The 22173-nt window shown below is 48.9% G+C and overlaps 1 protein-coding gene and 1 long non-coding RNA gene across 7 annotated transcripts; one reads left to right on the forward strand and one right to left on the reverse strand.

Annotated features, from left to right (window-relative positions):
- The first annotated feature begins 26 nt into the window (after window positions 1–26).
- Window positions 27–7422, forward strand: LOC309889126. 5 transcript variants are annotated; one of them, XR_014319196.1, is made up of 4 exons: window positions 41–249; window positions 400–506; window positions 2275–5168; window positions 6353–7422. It is a non-coding gene; the product is annotated as an uncharacterized lncRNA (long non-coding RNA). The 5 variants fall into 5 exon arrangements; XR_014319197.1 differs by lacking the exon at window positions 6353–7422 and having other exon boundaries at window positions 2275–4719; window positions 4889–5385; XR_014319194.1 differs by lacking the exon at window positions 6353–7422 and having other exon boundaries at window positions 27–249; window positions 2275–5385.
- Window positions 7423–7561: 139 nt separating this feature from the next.
- LPAR2 (lysophosphatidic acid receptor 2) lies at window positions 7562–19365 on the reverse strand. Of its 2 annotated transcripts, XM_082781839.1 has the most exons (4): window positions 18600–18684; window positions 15821–15925; window positions 13753–14495; window positions 7562–9648 (listed from the first exon to the last, which is right to left on the reverse strand). In XM_082781839.1, the coding sequence occupies exons 3-4, from the start codon at window positions 14483–14485 to the stop codon at window positions 9347–9349; spliced, it is 1035 nt and encodes a 344-aa protein (XP_082637965.1). In that variant the 5' UTR covers window positions 14486–14495; window positions 15821–15925; window positions 18600–18684; the 3' UTR covers window positions 7562–9346. The 2 variants fall into 2 exon arrangements, with proteins under 2 accessions (XP_082637965.1, XP_082637964.1); XM_082781838.1 differs by lacking the exon at window positions 15821–15925 and having other exon boundaries at window positions 18600–19365.
- Between the last annotated feature and the right edge of the window lie 2808 nt (window positions 19366–22173).

The raw sequence follows: 22173 nt of genomic DNA on the forward strand, positions 1-22173 counted from the left end.
TCTGTACAGATCATGAAGTCTTGTTTCCAGGCAGAGCCTTACCTTTCTCTTCGTATCGCTGCATTTATTGATTGAACTGACTGAAGCTTTAGATCTGAAGGGAAAACAATAACCCCCCATAAGACTCTCAATCGACCTGATCTTTGTATATTTATCTTGAAAAAAATCATTGCGCGGTGTTTGGAACATAATCAGCATTAATGTCCAGAAACAGAGCAGCTTCTTGCTGTTTTATTTATATATGTGCATGTGTGTATATATATATATAATTGTTATGGTATCCCATTTACAGTGTTATGGTATGGCTTTTTGCCTTAATTATGGCAATGGTATGTTATGTGTTTTTTTTTTTGTTTTGTTTTTTTCCTTACAATATGTTTTTTGCTTTTGTTCTTTCAGGTCAGAAGTTTTAGCTAAAACTCCAGTGGAATAATACAGAGAACATCATGAACAAGGGACAATATACTTGGAAAGGCATCACAGTGGAAGTAAGAGGATGAAAGCAGGTGAGAAAGAGCAAAGCAGGGATAAAAATGACAGTGAGAGGAAACAACACTGCAAGTCCCTGGGTTGTGGCTTGGCTCAGGTCAACCCCCCTTCCTTCATTACCCTAGCTGGGATCAGCAAGCTGGCCCTGCTCACCAAGATGCGTGTAAATGATCAGCGATCATCCCACAGCACAACTTCTTGGTGGAGTTCTGCAGCATCTGGGGATCTTCCATCTGTTCCAGTGTTAGAACAGATTTAGGGCTCATCTTAGGCACCTGCCCAGCTCAGTGTGACAGTGACCCCCTGCTTTGTGATGCTGAGCACGTGCATATGTTTTTTCAGGCTTTATTGCAAGCAGCATCTTTCATAAAACACTTGGGCCAAGTCCAGGTCTGAGTAACACCCATTAAGAGCCCAGAGAAGGCAAAACCCAGCTCCATGCATTCACACTTGTCAGGTTTTCACAAGGAGAGAACTAATTTTCCCATGTCACAGGGTTGAATGTTTATGACCCTGTGGCTCTCTGAGTACTTGGGGAATGCTGACTGATGAGATATAGAGCAAGCACTGCTGAAGAAATGCTGTATTTCTCAGCCTTTTGCTAAAATGATTAATAAACCATCTTTTCTCATTCACAGGCTGACTATAGGGGGAAAGGGAGCTGGATTAAAAGATGACAAGAAATTAAATTGTCTCGCAAAAGTTCTTGCTGATGCAGCCAAGGGAACAGGGAGAGCTGTCTCCAGCTCCCTGATAAATCGCCCTGTGCATTTCGATAGGAAATGGACTGGGGTATAATTAGCAAGTGAATTCTCTCCTGTCAGCACAAAAAAAAAAGGGGGGTGGGGGAAGAGTTCATTTTAAAACTAAAGCCAGGACTTCACATGTCAACTGACAATTTATAAACTGAGCCTGAAACCCACAGAGCATAAAATTCACAGGGAGATGCACCCCCGCTGTAATCCATGCCTTATCTCTCGGCATTTCCATAGCAAGAGCTGAAACCCAAACAAATGTTTGTGTTGTGATGGGATTAGATGAGCTGCTAGACAAGCAATCGTTGCTTTTCGCAGCCATGAGCTCCCTCTGGAGAAAGAAAAGCAGCTCAGTTTGGGAAGGAAACCTGACCCTGGCTGTGTCACAGAGTCCACCTGGGCAAAGAATGGGCTTGCTTGTAAGGGCAGTGCCTATAAAATGGGTAAGTTATATGTACACAGGCAAGGAAATACCTGCACTCCATTCCTGTATGCTGTTCATTCATACAAACATCAGCATCTATCAGCACATGGACTGGGTTCCACTGATAACATTTTTTCTGCCAGAGGTTTCAATCAGCCCCGAGCCCAGCAGGGAAGCTGTAGGAACCGAGCTCACCGCCTCAACAAGCTGTCCAGCCCCTACACTCACATCCCACCGACAGCATGGGTGGCACAGCCCCTCGGGCAGCACTGGGAGTAATCAGAGTACTAAAAAGAGCCAACAAAGCACTGAGTTATTCCCCAGCTAGCTACCAACCTCAAGAGCATAAAGTATCAGCTTCAGTCTTCTGGCCTCTCTGCTCTTGAGCTTCTACTGGGAAGTTTTACAAGAACACCAGTACCAAGTTGAGAAGATCTGGGGCCAGAAGCATGTGCTGGGGTAGGGGATGATGCATTGCCATTATGAACATCTAATGTAAAGGAAAAATAACAAAAAAAGCTTTCTTACTACATCAGAAGTTTCCTGTGTGGATGATGCATCGCAATAAGTATCGGACATTATGACTCACTAATAGTTTTGCTCCAGATGAAGCCATCGTGAGACACTTTGTGGCGTGGTTGGTCTGCGTGTTGGCTGTTAGCATAGCACTTGTCAGGAGCAAGATGAAAGAACTGAGAGAACCCAAAGGGATTTGGTTGGTCTCCGAGTGGTGTCAGAGCCTCATGGGGCACAACAAGTGCCCTCCTGGCCCTAAAAACACGGCCTTGTGAAGACCCCATGTGCTAGGTGGTAAGTGATAAAGATGGCTAAGCTAAAACCCTTAGTATTAGGTTCCTCTCCTGGTCTGTTTTGCCAGAGCACAGCCAATTTCTGGCAGAGACAGGGCTCCAGCAGCCTGCTCCCACCCCTTAACGCAGCAAGGAGCAGCAGCACCACGAGTTTTACACACCCGTGTTATGAAATCCAGCTCTCAGCAAGCCCGGTGGACAAACCCCCTCCAGTGGCTATTTACTCCAGCATTTCTAGAAGTGGGGACAAGTTCCAGGAAAACACTCAGTGCAGGTGAGATGAGAGCTGCCAAACTCAGCAGGCTGTGGCTGTACAAGCCTCCGGGAATCTTTGGCTGCCCAAGGCTGCGCATCCCCTCCTCGGGGAAGAAGGGCACCATTCAGAGACCAGAAAATAATCCCTGGTGAAAGAAAGGCTTGGTGAAAGAAAAGCTTGCCCTACATTGCCTCCCGGCGGAGGAAAGCTACAGCACACCACACACAGCTGCTTTTCCAACCAGGAAGGTGAGTGACTGCAAGGAGAATCATGCTCACCATTTCCAAGCACCCTCTGTAAAGATCCCCGTGGGCTCTGGAGAGCTGCAACCTGCTGTCACACTGCTCCTGTGGTTGTCCACGCATCTCCTGGGGCTTCAGCCTCAAATTGCTGACGTATTTCCGAGTGCTGATATGGGTTTTGCTCTGACTGGGCTCTGCATTAAATGGTTTCTTAGAGCTAGACCAAGCAAATAGTGAAGTAAAGCACTGAGAGCTGCAGTGCGCACCACAGACCACGGCAGAAACCACCAAGATACAAGGGTGCATCTCTGAACCCTCCTGGTATTACTCCAATTTCCCTGACAGCCAGCAGCAAAGAGCAAACACTGCTTCAGCGAAGGTCCCCAAGCCACAGACAGCAGGGAGAAAGGTAAAAACCAAAAAGCAGTTCTGCTCCTCTGTCCCCAAACAGCACAGCAGCCAGACAGCTTTGGACAGCCCCAGATCCTGCTGCTACACCTTGCTCTACCACCCACAGTTATCCTGGCATTAGTGCTAAAAAAGAGAGCTGGGTAGCACCAAAAATTGTGCTGTGATGAACAACAGCAGGGCAAAATTCAGCATGAAAGTTCCTCTTACCTACGGGTTGATGGCACTTATCTAGATGACCTCATGGTTATAATACTTCAATTCTCTTGCTGCCTTTGGACTTTTCCATGGAGTGCTCAGACCAGCAAGGGTGTGACAGGGACACTGGAGCATTAGAGACATCTACAGGCACATTTTTGTGTAATGCAGGACAGATCTTCCTGAGAAACCCTAGGCGTGATTTGTGTATTCCTTGATTTCAGTGAGCAGATAAATGCTTGAGGGGTAAGGCTGGTTCTAGCACGAGAAGGGGCAGCACAACACAACCAAATGCTCTTTTTTGGGTGCAAGCCAAGCAGGAGTCAGCTGAGTGCTCTGTCACCATTGCTGAGGAGACTCTGACACAAGATTTATCAGCCAGTGGGTGTGAACAACTAAAGGACAGCTCTATTTTCCCTGCTGGGGAACACATGTGAATCAGAGCTCCTCCTTACCTCTTCCTTCTGGGACCTGCTGTGACCTTGCTCTGTTCACCCTAAACTTTCTGATCATCCTGCCAGGCGAAAGGGCAGGCCGTGCTGGGTACAGTACGCACAGAGAACACAATTTGGGGATCATTCAGCTTGAATGGTGCACTCACCTTTGAGAGGATTATATCCAAAAAATCCTACAATAACAGCAACAGGTCCAGAAGTACTCATTGTGCAGGAATATTTACAGCATCAGCTAGAAACACTGAATTTTCCTGGAACATCCCAGTAGTCAGAGGAAATACGCTCATGCCAAGAACTCTGAAAATAACTGGCTAAAGGATACGAGGTTGACATTCACATCAGATTACCAACTCTAATGACCACAGAACAGCTAGGGACTCTGAAAAGCAGCCTCATTTTCAGAGCTGCTGAGCATGCAAAAATATCAAGCCCGATCAATTGACTGGAACTGCAGCATGGTGACTATCCCCAGGACTACTTACCCTAAATTTAGGGAACATCTCAAGCTAGCACTGAAGCGTGATGACTTGGAGACTTACCTCTCACTGTCACGATGTACTTGATATTCTCTGCGACAGCCACAGCCTAAGGACAAAACTTGGTAAAGACCAGTTAGAAAGGTAGCATCATCCTCCAGAAGCTCAGTTTGAAGCTGGACTGAGCTTTAACAACCTTCAGACAAGGTGAGACGTGGGCTCTTCTCACTTTCTGCTCATATTGTTCAGGAGTGCGGATTCACAAAACCCAGCTACTGCTGCAAAGCACCATGCTTTTCCTAGAAAAGCTTTCACAGAAATACCCTGGGAAGGAATTACACCATCATTGTGACCTTTCTTTCCTAAATTTTCTCAGCTACACGTGCCTTCCACTGCAGAAAGGAAGCAGGCTTCACTTCCCACCTGTATTATCGTGCGTCCAAGCCAGGAAGGACTACTCACCCCGTGAGCTTCCAGGTGCTTGCTGTCCTCAGCCTGGGGAGCACAACACAAACCAAAGCTACCATGATCACGCAGACCAGGGGCCACAGATGTTACGCCAGCCATCCTTGCACATTAAAAATAACCCCTTAGCCCTGATATTCCAATATTGTCCAAGACCCAGAAGAGCCCAACTGATTCCAGAAAGCTTAACCGTAAGCGTGGCCAATGCAGAAGTGCATCAGCACGTTTGATTTCTATTTTCCATGTCTCAGTAGGTCAGGAAGAACTGAACCTTAAAAGCAAAGAAAAACACACCATCACCAGCTTCCCCTTATTAATCTTACTTTCCCTCTTTTTTTTTCTGTCTTCCCCCTTCTTGGAGGCATTCCCCCCCCCCAAAAAAAAATAAATAAAATTTTTCAAAGTCTATCAGTCCCTACAGTATTAGTCCCCAGCGTTACCCTCCCCAAAAACACGCACCAAAATCTGTATTACTTTTGGCAGCAGCTTGCTTCAGGAATTTCAACCAGTCAGGAAGGCATGACCTCTCATTCCTGGAGCCGTACGGCCCATCTTTGATCAAGTTGTGTGTTCCCACTTGTCCCACATTCGATCCCTTTCAAATAGTTCCTAGGTGTCCCTTCCTTCCTCCCACCCAATGCAAAGCAAGCCTAGAACAATCACATGCCTGACAAAAAAAAATAAAATAAAAATGCTAATTTCAGCCTCCAGGGAGATTTCCTCTTTAAAAAAAAGTGATGAAACCAGCAATGAACCTTAAAAGGCAGTTTCATACTGTGATTTAAAAAGAAAAGGGGGAGGAAGCTTCTCTACCTGAACACGAGAGGTATTAAGATAGCTAATTTAAGGTAGATATAACCACATTTAAGATAGATATACCAAAGGCTGGGGATCATGCCTTTACGAGTGAGCTACCCCATAAATCTGGCAGCAACCAGCTCCTTCCTTACTCAGTGACAGAGTTATACTTCAGGTCTTCTAAGCAGGTTTGGAAAATTAACGTGTAATCAGTAGCACCACACCCTTTCCTGCAGCTTCTTGTTTAGGACACAAAACAGCGAGCAGGAAACACAGCAGCGTGATTCCTGCCTCCATACAGTTAAGCCAGGCTGTGTGTTTCAAAACAAAACTAGGATGAGAAGTCGTCACAACACTGAAAAGCTTAAACCTCCCTGTTCTGCACTGCAAGTTATTTATGCACCATTTATAGCTCCCATTCTTGCTTCCCCCATCTTCATTGCTGGGAGGGCTGTTAAAATCCTTCCATCATTTCTGTTTCATGCAGTCACCATTTCTTTCCAAAATCGCACTGAAAACAGCATTCTCCAGGCTAGCTTCTATGCTTCCTGATTCCCTGTTCTCTTGTCTATTGCAGCCAGCTGGAAACAACTGGAAATCAAAGGGTCCCAAGTCACCCAGGAAGAGCAATCTCCAAGAATTTCATCTCCATTCCTGATGCACAGCAGCCATCACTCAGGAGCAAGCTCCAATAAAAGTTTGGGACTTTTTTCTTCCTTACACTCACGAGTTTCTATTCACCTTTCTGAAAACATGCATTTTGAAGACTGCTAGAGCACAAGCTGCACTGATACATTCAGTTTTCATTATTAATCAGACTATTTTTATACAAAAAGCATTGACCTTGCCTGGGTTCTGCTTGGTACAACCTGGTCAAATCCTTGATACGCTTTCCAGCTTTGCGTAGAGTTTAGTACTTACACCAGTAGGGCCATCAGGCTAAATTCAAATAAGCCATTTAAAATATTGGGGAAAAAAATATGATCCCCTCTATATGGTGATCGTAAAGCATCAGGAGTCAGTCATCAGCAATCACGTCTGCCTGTGTTGAGGGTACCTGCATGAAAGCACTTGTCAGAGTGGGATCACATTGCTGGAACACAGCTCAGCAGCCAGCCAGCAGAAGGGTGAGGTAAGGCTAGTTAGCAAAGCCCTCAGGGAAGAACATGTGCAGCCCATTAGAGGCCCAATTGGGCATAAAAGCCAATTGCAGTGCTTTTGGGAGCCAAGTGTCATCTCACCCACTACAAAGATTTCATTCACAACTAAATTCAATCCCATTTTACAGTTCAGACTAGTACTAACCCCACATACAGTCATTCTCCTCCCCACCCCCTTTCCTTTGTTAAGGAGCAGCAGCAGCTCGACATGTATTTATTTGAAAAATTATCTTTGCATGAAGTAGGACTCACGCACTTCCTGCTTTGGGGATGTTCAGAGAAACAGAGAGAAAATGTCTAAGTTTGTTCCATCCCAGCTTCACTCCCAGTAACAACTTTCCAGGTGTTTCACTATTTAGTCTTCCTCCAGCTCCTGCAGATTGACCACCTGCAGCATGTACACACAGCCTGATATCCCAAATCAATCTTTTCCAAGGAAAAGGAAGCTAGAATTATTTGGCAATAAAAACCATTATCTATTCTCTTAGCCCTGGTGCCTTGTATACTTTAATGGTGAGTCATTTTCTAAAAACGAGACAAGCCTGGTATTTGTAAACAGAGGACCAAGACTGTAGTCTTACCCTCTGCTCTGGCTACAGTTACTTCCTCCAGTTCTCTTCCTGGTCTCTTCTGGAGGCTATAACATCTCCAGACACCTTCTGGAGGCTATGAAGCCTCAAGACACTCAGGCAGTGCCCTGCTGCCCACCTAGAAGGCAGAGCAGTGGCAGGGCAGTCCCCCACACAGCACCTTACAGTGCATGCAAGCATCAAGGTTGGTATTTGTCCCTTCCAGCATCACAACACAAAACTGGAGAAGGGCACTTTTCCCAGAGCCAGGGCTTTAGGGGGAAGACGGGGGGAGGAGGCAGGGGAAATAGGGAAAAATTCCAAGTCTTGTTTCTAAAACCCAGGACAAAGTATTTATTCAAAGAGTCTCTGGGACACAAAACCATATTCCAAGGCTGTTTTCATTGATCCAGGAGTGTGTCGCCTTAACACAGTCACTTTCCTGACCATGTTCTGCAATAAAGTCCATACGTGTGCATTTGAACAACAATCCCTCCAGTACGTTGTCTTCTCTGCCAAGTCACCTGAGGTGATCAATCAGGAAGCTGGTCATCTGACAGAACCAGGCCATTTTATTAAAAAACCCTGAAACTCCAAGTTTAGACTTCAACGCAAATACTCAAAGAGACTGCCTTCTGTTAGCCTCTCCGCTCTCACAAAAACCCATGACTCTAGATTTTGGACTGATGCAGGCACATTCACACCATTAAAAATTTAACTGGGTGAAGGTGAGGGAAACCTGCAAAAAGCATTTACAGTTCCTTGGCCACAAATATTCTTCTGCCAGCAGAGCATCTGCTCTTCGTGGCCTCACAATCAAGAGGGACATCGCGTGTCAGATGCAGCAAATGGATTTGCTCAGAAAACTAGATCCTACTCGCACTGATATTAAATAATACTGCTAACTTCTTATGGTGCTTTGCTGAGAGAAAGACTACATTTGAACAGACTTAACACATTATTGGCACAGTTGAATATTAAGGTACAAACTGCACATGAAAGCCTAAGGCAAAAATACTGATTGCCTTGGAATCTAACCTAAACCTGTCCCAAAGGGCTTTCAGTGAGTAGAAAGATGGCTTAATGGGAACATGACTCACTCCACATTTATGAATAGGCAATGAACTTGTGCATACCACATGGTATCACTTAGCAGAACACAAACACAACTGCAGTTAGTTACAGCACCACTCTCCATTTTAGGGAGGAATTAGGTGCTCTTAAGACATCCTCCAGCAGCCCAGAATACTTTGAAATTCGGTAACAGACACTTTGGAAAGCAGGAATCTGCTTCTCAGGAAGCAATTCAAACAGATTCCTCTCTGAAGAGGCTTTAAGAAGAATACGACTCCTGAAAAGTGTGGAACACAACCCGAATAAGACCCTCTTGGGAAACACTAGGCAGCTCTGTTTAGGAAGCGATGAGTAAAACTGAAGGGCTTTGGGTCTTTGGAGCACGCTACCACCGGAATGACTATTTCTGAAGGCAGTAATACTGAAGTACCAAGAGAATACTTTCCTTGCGGAGAGATCACACGAGATTCCCGTTGCATACAGCATGCTTCTAGAGGCTGCTAAATTAAATCAACCTTGCTTTAGAAATAGCAGTCTTTAATAACAATACTACTCAAAGTACGTTTGTCCTAAACAACGCACCATTCAGCAGTTCCTTAAAAGCACCTCGTCCTTTATCGATGACAAGCATTCTATAGAAACATTTATGCTTGAGCACAACAGAGAGGTCTCTACTGCTTTAGAAGCAGGTTGCTCTTAGCCTCTGCTCTTTTTTTTTTTTTTTTTAAATCCAGAAAGTGGCCACCACAGAGCAGCGATGCTGAAGAGCTAAATAGAGGAGTCCACGGTAAAGTGCCCGTTCTGAGAAAGTGTTCTGCGGTCTGTGGTGTTTAACTTCACCACCGTGGGTGTGTATTTGGAATTCCTGTAACAGATGAAGCAGAGGATCCTCCGGAACGTGCTACGCATCTCGTTGTCCCTATAAGAGTAGACAATAGCGTTTATCAACGAGTTGATCTCTGCCAGCAAAAGGACGTATTTCTCCACCGCTAGAACATTGCAGCTCTTGCAGCCCAAGCCATCCAGCAGGAGCACAACTTGTCCTGGAGTCCAGCAGATAACAAAAGCACCTGGGAAGAGAAGAACCCCTGTTAGAGAAAAAAAAGCAGGTTCCTGGCCCTGCCCAGTCACTCACCACAGGGATGCTCAACTGGTGTTTTACGTAGTGGGAAAATTAGACAGGGAAAACACCAGTTTCCCCTCTAAATTTTTGCTTCGTGCTTGGGAGGAAGCCTGAGGATTCTGCCACAAACTACTGAAAATGGAGACGTTGCCTTTTCTTCCCCCCCTTTCCTCCACCCTGTTCATTCACAAACATTTCCGAGTAGCTTGACTTACCTCTCCCCTCACTGCTTTTAGAAAGTGGAGATGAAGTGCTGCTGTGGTTTAACACCAATGGGCAGCCAAGTCCCACACAGCTGCTCCCCCACTCCCCCTCCTCAGCAGGAGGGAGGTGGAAGAAAATGAGGAAATTGGAAAAAACTTGCAGGTTTGATTTTTAAGCTGTTCCTATCTCAAAGAAAAGCACTACCACAGGGAAGCAAAAGGAGGAAAATTAACTTCTACTTCCTATCAGCAAGCAATGCTCAGACATGTCCTGGGAAGGAAGGCTTCAGCGTGCCTAGCTGGGGAAAACAAGATGCTTCATACCAAGAGCCTCCCCTTCTCCCATTACAGTTAGGGAAGAGCCAGAGGAACACAAATTGAACGGAGTCATCCTCACTGTCCCTGCAGCTTATGGGGATTTTGGAAGAGCTGTGACCAACACTGGGGCAGCGCGATGGAGTCCACCTTGCACAACCACACACACAGCCGAGCGATGGGCTGGCCAACGCGAGGGCTGAGCCGGATGGACTCCACCACTGGTTCAGTCTGTTCTTGCCACCACCTGCCCAGCTCTTGGGCTAATTGCTGTTTTGCATGGAGTGGGAGGTGCCCCGCAGCTCCTAAATCCCTTTTTACGGTCGCGGTTTTAACTCTCAGGCTGACGTAAATGGAGCACTCGCCCAGCAGCAGCGCGCCGGGAGCTCATGCAGAAGGTTGAAGCACGGGAGCTGCACCCTGCTGCGTCTCCTGGGAAGGGGTGGAAGGGAGCCAGGCTTGCCGAGAACTTCACAACTACACCCTTTACTGGAAAACATCTGAGACGGGAAAGAACACCAGCCAGAGGAGTCGCACCAAAACGAGAGGCTGAATTCAAAGCTGTCATTAAACGAAACGCCGCACTGGGGAAGAGCCAGGGGAGCACACGTAAAGGATCTCCAGGGTTTCTTGAAGCATTTGGGGCTGATTATAGGCAACTGCATCCTGCAACCCTTTTTATTTGAGCAAACTGTGCTCCCAGAAGGTCAGCACAGCAGCCACCACATCTGGGCCAGGCAGTGCTTTCCCTGCACTTACGGCCAGCACTCTGCTTTGCCCCCTTTAAAATTAGCAAAGCTATAAAATAGATGCCTGGCTGTCACGAAGGAGGGTCCAACGCTTCTCCTTTAAATCGAGTCAATCCACAGGAAAGGGACCTGCTTGTTTTGTGATGCAACTTTCTTTTTTGGCCAGGTTTTCAGCATCTGCAATGAAAGCCAGATTCTCCGGAGAGACCGGCTCCCAGCAGCACTAAGTAAAGCCAGGCGAATATTAAAGATGTGAATCTTAAAGATGGGAGGGGGAAAAAGGAGTACCTAGAAAGTTTCAGCTGCTTGCTTTGCTCCTTAATGGAAACTAAAGCGTGCCAAAAAGAAGTCTGAACTCTTAATAATCCCCTCAGCATGGTCACAGCAACTCAGCCCCGTAAGTTTACTCATCAGGGGATCCCGTCCCGCTCAACCAGCCTGTGGGAAACTTTCTACCACCTTCCAGATGTACCTTGAACTTCTTATTGATTTCTAGGGACCGGCTTCTGAGTGCCCAGGACCTGCAGGATTTCTATGCTGTGGGTACTTTGCCTTGCATGGAGGAGGCATGCAGCCTCCACACCGCACCCTCGGCTTCCTCCACGCTCACCAGCAGCTACACCCTCTGATGCATAAGGCGCAAAGCATTCCTCTGAGCAGAGTCCAAGTTTGCAGAAGGCCAGGGAACTAGGGTGGAGAAGGAATTACACCAGGGCTTTCACGGGGAGAGGGGAAAAAACCCTCTGCAGTCACAAGCACACGCCGGGGCTGAGCTGGAAGGTGTTGGCCCTGGGTTGGGGAATTCCTCCTCTTGTTCCTACCCGTGCGAGTGACCTGTATGAAACAGTCACTTCCTTCCAACACTGCAGGAAAGGGAAAAAGCCCTCGGGTTACGGGAGTCCTAGAGGCCCGAGGAGCTCCTTGCTCTCCCCCAACTTTCCACATGAGTTTCCTCCCCACTCCGTCCAGCCCCAGCCACCAAATTCCTCGTGAAACCACAGCAGCTTTTCCAAGCCTCCTGTGACCCAAGCTTTACTCACTCGAGGGAGAAGACAAAGGCAGGCAAGCCAAGCCAGGAGTGGGGACAATAAGAGGAACGGGATATCCCAAAACAAGGTGATGCACCAAGCATGAATTGCATTTTTCCTTGTAGCCCAGCACTCCCACCCTGCCAACCCTCTTCCAGAGGAGACTGAAGTGCCATAAAATTAAGTAGTCCCACTGTTACCATGGGATGACCCCTCGGATACTTTTCAGGAAGAAACGGAGGAAACAAAGCTTTCCCCTCTGCTCTGGATTGCAGAAAAACAAAAAGCAAATTCTTCTTTAGCCCCTCTACACTGCATCTGATCAGCTCCGAGGCAGCCGGAGCTCCCAGCTGCGCACAAGAGATGGCGAGATCGCAAGGCAGGCAAGGAGGCATCCCGCAGAAGGCAGGAACAGGCACAACCCCCCCCAGTTTCGGTGCCTGCAAGTTACAACAGGACGCAGCAAGCAGCAGAGTGCCCCCGAGCAGGGACGCACCGAGCAGCAGAGGCTGCTCCTCTCTGCTCCCCCCACTGCCGAGCCCGACGCTGCCAGCAGGAGTTTGCAAGGGAGTAGTCTTTGTTTGCAGCTCCGAGGTTTCCCTGACTGAGCAAATTCTGCACTTATCAGGCAAGATTTACAAGCCAGGGGGTTGTGACCGTAAGCCCAGAGTCGAGCAGGGTTGCAGAAAATCCAAATGTGTTGCTTTATTTCGCTCTAAAGGAACATCGCTAGCCCAGTAAAACAGATTTTAAAACGCCGTGATCTGCTGATCAGCTCATGAGCACGCCAGCCTGCCTTGTTAGATCCCTAGTATTCCTCAGAGGTGTCCTTCAGAGACACCCACATGCTTGCTGCTGTCTGGGGATTGCAGACAGAAGCCTCTACACAACTTACACAGAGACAAAATGCACAGAATGGTGTTTGGAAGCAGCATTTACCCATTCATCTCGGTAGCCTGGCTACCAAGACGCACAGCACCGTGCGGAACATACCCGCATAAGGTTAGGTATCTGGAGGATGTTAAATGGCTTGGAGAGGCAGAGCCTCAGTGCCAACCACTTCCAGTCACTGATCTGCTCCTATTTGCACTACAAACCGAACCCAGCCGGGCTAACTCGCGGGCACTTAGCGCTCTGCTGGAGACCCTGCTTGGACCAGGAGCTGAGACGTCCCAGTAATTTATTTACCAGAGCAGACAGACCCAGCACTAGCTGCTTAAAAAAAAAAAAAAAATCAGAGCAAAGTTTAGTGCTTTGTTCCAGTAAACAGTCGGAGGAATTTGGACAGAACTCCCTCATTGTCTTCCCCGTCACCTTGTGATGTCTGCCCCAAACCTCCTTCCATCCTCTAAAGGATGAATCCTTCTTGATAAGGGCTGTCTATGGGCTCTAGTGCCGTGCAACCGTTGCGTGCTTGCTCTGTGGAAGAGCAGAGGGCTTTTTGCTTACCCAAAGCACCTGAACATAGTCAGATATTACAAAAATGACATCAGTAACAGCCCCTTTTCTCTCTGCTAGCCAGAGAAGGGATTTGGGAGCTTGCATTCTCTCTGCCTGCCTGCCCTGACCACAGCTCACACAAAATTCAGTCCCAAATCCATTGAATTACCCAGCAGCCAAACCCAACCAGCACCCCAGCAGCTTCAGAGAAGCAGAGAGGCAATTCCCAGCCCCCCCTGACCCAAGCACGTTCACCTGCAGCCCCACAAAACCCAGGATGGAGCATCAGGGCTTCGACTCGAGCAAGGGGACTTACTTAGGATAATCGTGACCGTCTTGACGAGGCTGATCATGGTCTCCTTGTAGCGGGGGTGGAAGCTGGTGTGCTTGGACATCCGCGTCATCTTCCTCTTCACGTAGATGAAGATGTGCGTGTACACGACCACCATGATGAGGAAGATGACCAGGTTGGAGATGGCCCAGAAGGTCAGGTAGCTCCTGCTGTAGAGCGGCGCCATGCTGGAGCACTTCTCCAGGGCACAGAGGCAGTGCCAGCCGTAGGACGGGATGAGCCCCAGCAGCAGGGCCGTGACCCAGATGCAGAAGATGAGGATCATCACGCGCTGGTTGGACATCTTGCTGTGCAGCTGCATGGTGAAAACAGTCTGGTGCCTCTCCACCGCGATTGCCAGCAGGTTCACCACGGAGGCGGTCAGGCTGGTGTCCAGCAGGCTCTGACGGATGAACCAGGTCTTCAGGGAGAGCTCCGCGGTCCTGGGCCCCGTGTGGAACATGAGGAACATGTAGGCGATGCCAGCGAAGAGGTCGGCAGCTGCCAAGTTGCCCAGCAGGTAGTAGATGGGGTAGTGGAAGCGGCGGTTGATGATGATGGCGGTGATGACCAGCAGGTTGGTCAGCAGCACGATGACGCTCACCGTCAGGCCCAGGGCAACCACCAGGACGTCCTTCGTCCTCCAGTACGTGGTCAGCTCCTTGCGGCTGTTGTTGTAGAAGAACCCCACCGTCTCATTGTAAAAGCAGTGCTTCATCGCTGCTGTCCTGAGGAGGGAGCAGAGTATCATTAGCTCGTCGTGCCCACACAATTCTTACCAGCCCAGGGGATGCTGAGCATCGCTTTAGTGCCCTTGATGCACACAGAAACAGCCTCAAATACAAGAAAACATTCTGTGAGAGAGAAAAAATTACACGTCTCCTGAGCTGGCTCCTCATCTGTCCTCAAAGCCATGCTGAGGATGCAGCGAAACCTTGAACGCTCCCGGCAGATGCCTGCCAGATCTGATAAGAGATTCTCCCTGCCTGCCCCACGCAGCCTCACAGGGGTGACAGACAAAACTATTTTTGTTGTCCCAGATGTCCCGCTTCAGAAATGTGCAAACAAAGCAGCAGCAAAGGAGGTTTATCAGTCAATCGCTAAAAAACTCTGATGGAGAATGAGCCCCTGCAGCTGTTGCAGTCCCCAGGACTGCTGCTTCTGGTTCAGGAAGCACGCATCTCATCTCGCCTGGGGTAGCTTTAGTGCTTCAGGGCTGATATAACCTCACCGTTGCTCCTGAAGACCACTACACACAGCATTTGCTGGTCCTTCCAGACCAGATGAGCTCTCTCCAAAGCCAGAACCAAGAGGAAAAGTACCTAGAGCTGGGCCCAAGGAAGTCAGTGACAGCAAGAAGCCTGCATGTACTGCTATAGGGCTGGGTCTTGATGAGCTGGATCATCAGGAAGAGCTGCAGCACTTCGAGGCTACACACCAGTATGTGGGTCAGCATCCCACGCTTCCAAACACCAACCAGCAAGTCACCTGTGCAGGAAGCAACTCCCTTCCAGGTCTGGAACAAGGCTGCAATTCAAGACTCATTATACTTGGTGACAATTTGATAGGAAGAGATGTGCAAGTCTCAGGAAGGGCTTTCCATGTTTCTCTGAAGCACTGGGCATTGCTGAGAGCAAGAGCAGGCAAGCCATTTGTCTGGACCATGACAATAAGTCTTAATTTTCAAAGCCCACGCGCCTCTCTGACATTTTAACTTCCTGTCCTGTGGGCAACCAAACACGAGGCAGCACGTTAAGCTGAAAGATGCTTTACATTACAGCTTTAGGGTCAGAATTTAAACCTGGTAATTGACACATCTTTGCCTGTCTGTGGGGAAAAAAAGCGACAAACGCAGCACTGTGAACGAACCCAAGGGATGAGAAGCCCAAGCATTACATCCCACAGCAGATATTCGTGTTCCTTTCCTAACCAAGGGCTTGGAAATCTCAAGTCAGGGCTGGCTGCAGTCCCTGCTGGGAAGGGCAGACCCAGCCTGCAGCCTCCTTCCTCCCAGCACCGCGAGGTGCTGAAAAGTGACATCGTTTTTCCTTACCCTCCTGAGCTCTGCTCATGAAGTCACTGGTTCCTGTCCTCTCGTGAGCTCAGCCGCCGCTCTCATTTTAGAGAAAGCCTGAGACCATGCAGCAAGAGCGCTATCCTCTCCAGACAGGGGAAAAAAAAAAACACACAGTTACCAACTTACAATTCATTTTAATCACCCTGAACCCGCAACAGAGTTCAGGAGTCTTAATTACATCTTCCTCTGCTCTCTTGGCAGCGATCTCCCCGTGTTCCTGGACGCTTCAGCAGCAGCTCCTGGCACAACAGCAACGCTGTCGCTGGTACCAGGGAGGAGAGGTAATCGCGGGCAGGCTGGCTCATTATCACCCGCACCGCACCCAGCCCTGCCTGCACACACCGCCGAGCTGTGCAAACAGGACGGCTGGGTCTGGAAAGCCTGCCGTGCTCCTAAACTTCTGATCTCCACTGCCTGGTGGGCTCCTCATCAACCTGCTTCACATCTGCCATGAGATGGGAACAAAAAAAGCACAACTCTGCTTAAAAATCCCATCTCTGCTGCTGAATAGGGAAATATCCTTATAAATGCTGGTGAGGAAAAAGGATGAAGAGAAATCAACCGATCCCATGGGTCACTTGGGGCACAGTAAAGTAATTCCATCCTTCTTTCAAGATGTTTGGGAGAGCAGCGTGGTCCAAGCTCAGCACAGGGGGGTGAAAGCAACCAAGTAGGTTCTGCTGAGATACCACGTGGAGACTTGGCAGATCACTGGTAAGGGTTTGGGTTTCAACAGCAGAAAGCGATGGAAGAATGAGGAAGGGAGGAAAGCTTCAGAACAGGATGAACACAACCACGGTGAATCACAGGCAAGTAGATGACCACCTGTGCAGGGTGTATCTGGGGAGGCACCGACCACATCTCCACGTGGAAATCATCTAGGTGAAATCCAGGGCTAGGCCGTTCTTATTGCAAAAACGGTTTTGAAAGCACAAACCCCAAACCAAAAAGGAAACCGCTGCCGAAGTCAGATAAATCACTTTGTTTTTAAGATTACGTACAAGGATTGCCCAGGGAGGAAGGCTGGAAGAACCTGAAGTGGCATCAAAGTTCAAAGCGCCCCATACGCTATCCACCCACGTAAGCAGGGAGCAAGTTTCAAGGGCCCTTTAATCCCATTCATATTTCTGCTGGGGAGCAGTGTTAAATGCTCCCTCCCTCAGGACACGAGTCTGAAGATCATCATGGCACAGGCGCTTGCCTGTGCACGCTGCAGCACAAAGACAGCTCATACCACAGTTAACTTTAAGAAGCCTTTGCAATATCAAAGTGAAATAACATGGCGATGGATCTAGGGTTTTCCTCAGTGATTTCTGAGCAGACACTAAAACAAATGAAATCCAGATTAAACTACCTTTAAACCAGATTAAATCCAGATTAAACTACCTTTAGTTGCCACTACGTTACAGAAACCAACCTGATTTTGTTGCAAAAAGAAGTTCAGCAGCTATGATGTGCCCCGCCAGCTTCCTGAGTGCTCGCTCCCAAATTGTGAACTTTTTTCACAGCATTGCACAAGTACTTCAGTGGTACACAGACAGGGGGAGGGGACTACAGAGCTGCACAAACCCACAAAGGAGCTGTGCTCTGCATGTGTAAAGCAGCAGTGTAGAAAGTTCCCAATCCTAATGACAGTTTCTGAACTGCTTCTGTAGGCAAGACCCAGCTGGAGCACAGCAAGAAGCCGGAGAGCTGCGATCCCTCTGAAAGGTGGTGAGGTCACGAGCTGGACCCGTGCAATTCCACGAGCTGGGTGGGGTAAATGACAGGTAAATGCCTGTGGCAGGCCCTGGGAGCTGGCACACCAGCTCATTGCCACTCTGCAATTAGAAAGCTGCCCTCGGAGCTTGGCAGCAAGAGCAGACAATGCTGCAAATCAGAATTTAGCAGGCCAGGGGAAAGAAACACCCTGCCCACAGCAGCAAGCAGACAGAAAGGCAGGCTGGGGCCATGATGCACAAAGGAGCTGGAGGAGCCTATTGTTCAGTGTCCGAGCAACCCCCATCCGTGGCCTTACACTCTTTAACGGGATCCTACAAGATTTTCCCCTAGCAGTACTGCTGACTTGGTAAAACAAAACGCTGGCTACACGCTGCAACAACTACAGCGGCCCTTTGAGCAATGCACAGACCTGTCCTCTGCTCTAACCACACTGCTTCAAACTCGGCTCAAGTCTCTCCCCCTTCGCACCGAGTCTGGCTCTGCAGGCAGTCCTTGGTAGAAACCACTGCTGTGTGAGCACACAAAATGAGTGCAAAATGCCTTTTTCTCCCTGCCTGAGTTTTACACACACGCGCGCGCTCTCCCCCTTCTAACTCAGGTAATCACTGCTCTGGGTTCACAGTAAAACTCAGAGTTTTTACACAGAAAGTAAAGGTGCAAGCGTCCTCCCTTCTCCATTTCCTCCTGCTTGCACAAGTGGAAAATGCTGCTCAGCTCCTCAAGACCTGGGAGGACGTTTAGCATTTGGGAACAAGCCACCAGCCATCGATCGCAGCGTGGAAACGAACAGGAATGAATGGCTGGTTTTATGTCCCCTCCTCCCCCCCAAAAAACACAATTAGTGTTGATTAAAACAGAACAATGGATAGAGAAGTCAGCTTACAGGGACTCTAATCCAATTTGTTTCTACCGGTGTCCACTGCATGTAAATTTCTGTGGCCAAATGTTCAAACCACTGCTTTTTTTTGTTGTTGTTGTTGTCATTTAAGCCATAAACAGCACAAGGTTTTACTCTAAAGAAGAGCGTTCTTACCTGGAAGCACAACCACCGCATCCAAACCTGACATTTAGCATTGGTCCCCCCACCACAGGAAACCAGGCCAGCTCTTCAGCAAGGAGATCCCCATCTCGGGAGGACAGAGGTGCTTCCCAAGCCACAAAGAGCCAAGTGCCTTCCAAGCAAAGTTTCAGGCAAAGCTCGCTCCGTGATGGGCTGCGAACCACGGGCTTCTCAAGGCAAGTTTGCGAAAGCTCTGCGAGCCCGTCCCTCCTTGGGTCCTCCCCTAGGCGGGCCCTTGCGGGAGCCCCGATCCACCCCGCAGCTGTAACCCGAGTCCTTTTCGCCTCTCAGAGGCATTTTCCAAGCACCTCCGGTTCTGGAGGAGCTGGCCCGGGGCTGGTTGGAACGAGTCTGCTCCGAAATGCTGCCATCAGCCTGGTGGGGCAGCTCCGCTGCTGGCAGGAGGAGCAGCGAGGTGTGGGAACGGGCACCCTCTGGTCCTGTTCTCCCCTCGCCCACTGCCCCAAAACCTTTGCAGCGCTGCAGGATGGCAGATGAACAACCTGCCGTGTTCCTGGGACGATGCGTTGCCTCCAAACCACAAAGTCTTGTTCTTGTAGCACAGCTATGCTGCGTGCTGTTGCATGCTACAGCTGAACGCGTCTCCAGCGCGCTGCTTAGGCAGGATCTGGTCACCCACATCTGCTGCAGCAGACACTTGCCTCACACCACAAAGGAAGCCTTGACGAACATGAGAACGGGGGCATCAGCTTTTTTTGGTAGGGTATAAGAGATGTCTTGAGACAGAAGGTAAACTGAGGCACGGGTGGGGAAGAAAAGTTACCCCAAGTCGGTAAAAAAAAAAAAATGCCGCTACTAGAAAAAGTGCTCACATTCCTACTACGTCAAGGACTGTCCAAGATTGTCTTACCTAAGTGCCATACAAACACAGACAGCACACTTCGTGCTACCAAACCGTAGCTGTGTAAGTTATGAACAAAACACAGAACACGAGATTTGCAACACACTCGTTTTGATTTACACCTCTTGAAAAGGCCCCAACAATTTCCATTCTGCTCCAATTTCCTATTCTCCCACCCTCCTCCTACCATCGTCTGTTCCCCAAGGAACAATGTTATCTCCAAACTCAACCCTAATCTACTGCCAGCCAGATACATGGTAGAGCTTGGCAGAGCCGAGTAAGGCTTTTTAAGGCAGGCAGAGATTTACAAAGCGAGCTGAACACAAAAGGGGAAAGAGATAAGGCCAAGGATCCAAGAAATCATTAACAGAAGAGGACAGCCAAGAAGTGGAAGCAAGTCAGTACGAGCACTAGCAGAGGAAAAGATGGAATGGGGCAGACTGAGATACCAAAGGGGCAACTATGGAGCCCTACAGAAGCTGAAAATGGCACCAAGCTCCCTAAGCTCCCCTTCCATTCCGTCTCTATGTCCTGTAGCCACCAAAGGTCGGAATCATGCCAGAAGGCTCATGCAGGCCACAAAAAGACCCTGAAGGAACCGATCATTGCCACCTGCTTACAAATGCTGCACCTTCAGACTGGCAACACAAACCACAAGACAGCACCAGGCACAGGGCCTCTCACAAGATTTCTACGTGCACTTTAGAAGCAGCAGAATGCTGCATGAATGACCCAGAGTCCTGTCCTGGAATCGCTGAATTTTAACAGATTTGCTTTCTCATAGCAGGGAGCAACCAAGGAACCGAGAAGTCAGGACCTGACACGGGGAGCCAGAAATCCTCACTGTAGCCAGACCCCTTGGTCATGGATTTACGACAATGTTGAGGGTACAAGAAGTCATTTCAAATGATTTCTACGATTCTGTGTGAACTGGCGGAGGTGACACAGGGCTGATCCTCCACCTTACCCCAAGGCATTTCTTAGCCATTTGGTTGCACGATGGCTTTAAGACCAAAGAGGCAAGTGCAAGCTGGAGTAAAGGATCCCCCCCACATCCCCAGCCCTTCCTTTGGTCTGCTCCAGCCCTTGTGCTGCCAGCAGTGGGTTTGAGCCTCTAATCCAACCTGCCACAACAGAGAACGAGCAACAGAGAAGCAGAACCCTGCTTGGGGCAGCCCTTTGGCAGCAGCAGAGGCATCAAGACAGCGCAATCCCCGCGCTGCGGCTGCCGAGTGGGATGGCAGCAGGCTTTCAGGTTAAACTGGCACTCACCGAGCGCTCTGGAGGCGATGTTCTCATAAACAATCAAACACCCAGAGCAATCAGGAAAGCGGCCCAGCATAACTGGTTTCAACTGAAGTGTCAACAATCCGCCACAATAGCCCAGCACGTCAGACAGACCCAGCAGGTTCGCAGCACCAAGGGCTGACAAAGGGTCAGGAGCACGTTTGCAGTTCTGGCCCCACACACGCCAGATCCAGGACAAAGGGGGGTACAAGAAACGCCAGGTTGGATCAGGCCAGGGCTTGTGTAAGCCTGTCACAGACAGTGTCTGCTTTCATATGGAGGTGTAGGAATATTTCGGACCTTAACAGCATTTGTTTTTTTTTAGTGGTTTTGTCTAGTTATAAAGAAAAAATAAAACTTTGTTGCATAACAGTAAAACAGGGAGTCTATTTTCAGATTTGGGGGATATTTAACAGACAAATTTATTGTGTGTCTCTAACCTAGCTGACTAAACCCTGCACAAGCTCACCTTCCAGGTTGCTACCTCCAAAATCAAGCACACCTCAAAGCCTCACGCCAGCTTTTGCAGCTGTGCAACTGCTTCAGGACTGAGCTCAGGCATCTCCCAGCAACAACATGCTGGAGTGAGCACAAGCAGGACCAAGGAGACCAGACACCCATCACATCCAGGCCCTCTGTAACCCCCTTTCTCCTCCCATCGCTCTGGGAGTTTTCCTGTTTTTCCCCATCCAGAAGGGGCTCTCGGAGCCTTGTGCAGCCTCTTGCCACCAGCAGAAAGGCCACTCGAGCACAGTAACCTGATCTCGATGCAGCCCGCAGATCCGATCACATCCTGGTGCCCAGCAGAGAACCGGTAGAGAAGCGTTTCTGAAGTCAGACGTTTCCCTCCCTGTTACTACACTTCTGTTTTTCAAAGCAGAGTTAATTGCTTTTTGTAGATTTTGCATTTTCAAACAGACTTCAAGCCAAGCTTTTTCTTTGAGCCTCATAGCTGTGACCGCTCCTGTTGATGACAATCTGAAGGTTTTTTTCCCCTCCTCTTTTCTGTGACCCCTCTCCTGGAATCCCTGGAATGTTAAAAACCTCCTGGAAGGAGCATTCCCCCCTTTCCCTCAGCCCCCCCAGCAGCTCTCTGCAGAGAACCAGTTCCTCAAATTAATACCTCCAAGTCCCAACTGGCCCAGAGATTCCCAAACTCAGTGAGGAGCACTCCCTGGAGTGCAATAAAACCACCCCACGGTTCCTACAGCTTCAGCTCACAGCCACATCTTTCACTGGGAAGCAGCGCGTGCATCAGCCTTAGAAATGCAGGAATTTCATAACACCCACTGCTGCTGAAATGCTGCCAACTCCGAGGTGGAGCAGAGCCGTGGTTGCAAGCCTGCAGCATCAAAGAGCAGTTTTCAACAAAGGTGTGGAAAAAAGGCAGTGCCCACA

This window comes from Aythya marila, assembly GCF_965140915.1.
Source record: "Aythya marila genome assembly, chromosome: 32".
NCBI classification, from domain to species: Eukaryota; Metazoa; Chordata; class Aves; order Anseriformes; family Anatidae; genus Aythya; species Aythya marila.

Bases quoted from the DNA above. Each gene is read 5' to 3' on its own strand.
- LPAR2 (XM_082781838.1), bottom strand. From the start codon at position 18,640: ATGCTAAATGTCAGGTTTGGATGCGGTGGTTGTGCTTCCAG. The intron at 14,496-18,599 runs GTAAGAACGCTC...CTCCCTCCTCAG, and splicing joins TGCGGTGGTTGTGCTTCCAG to GACAGCAGCGATGAAGCACT. The intron at 9,649-13,752 runs GTAAGTCCCCTT...TTCTCTTCCCAG, and splicing joins GACGGTCACGATTATCCTAA to GTGCTTTTGTTATCTGCTGG.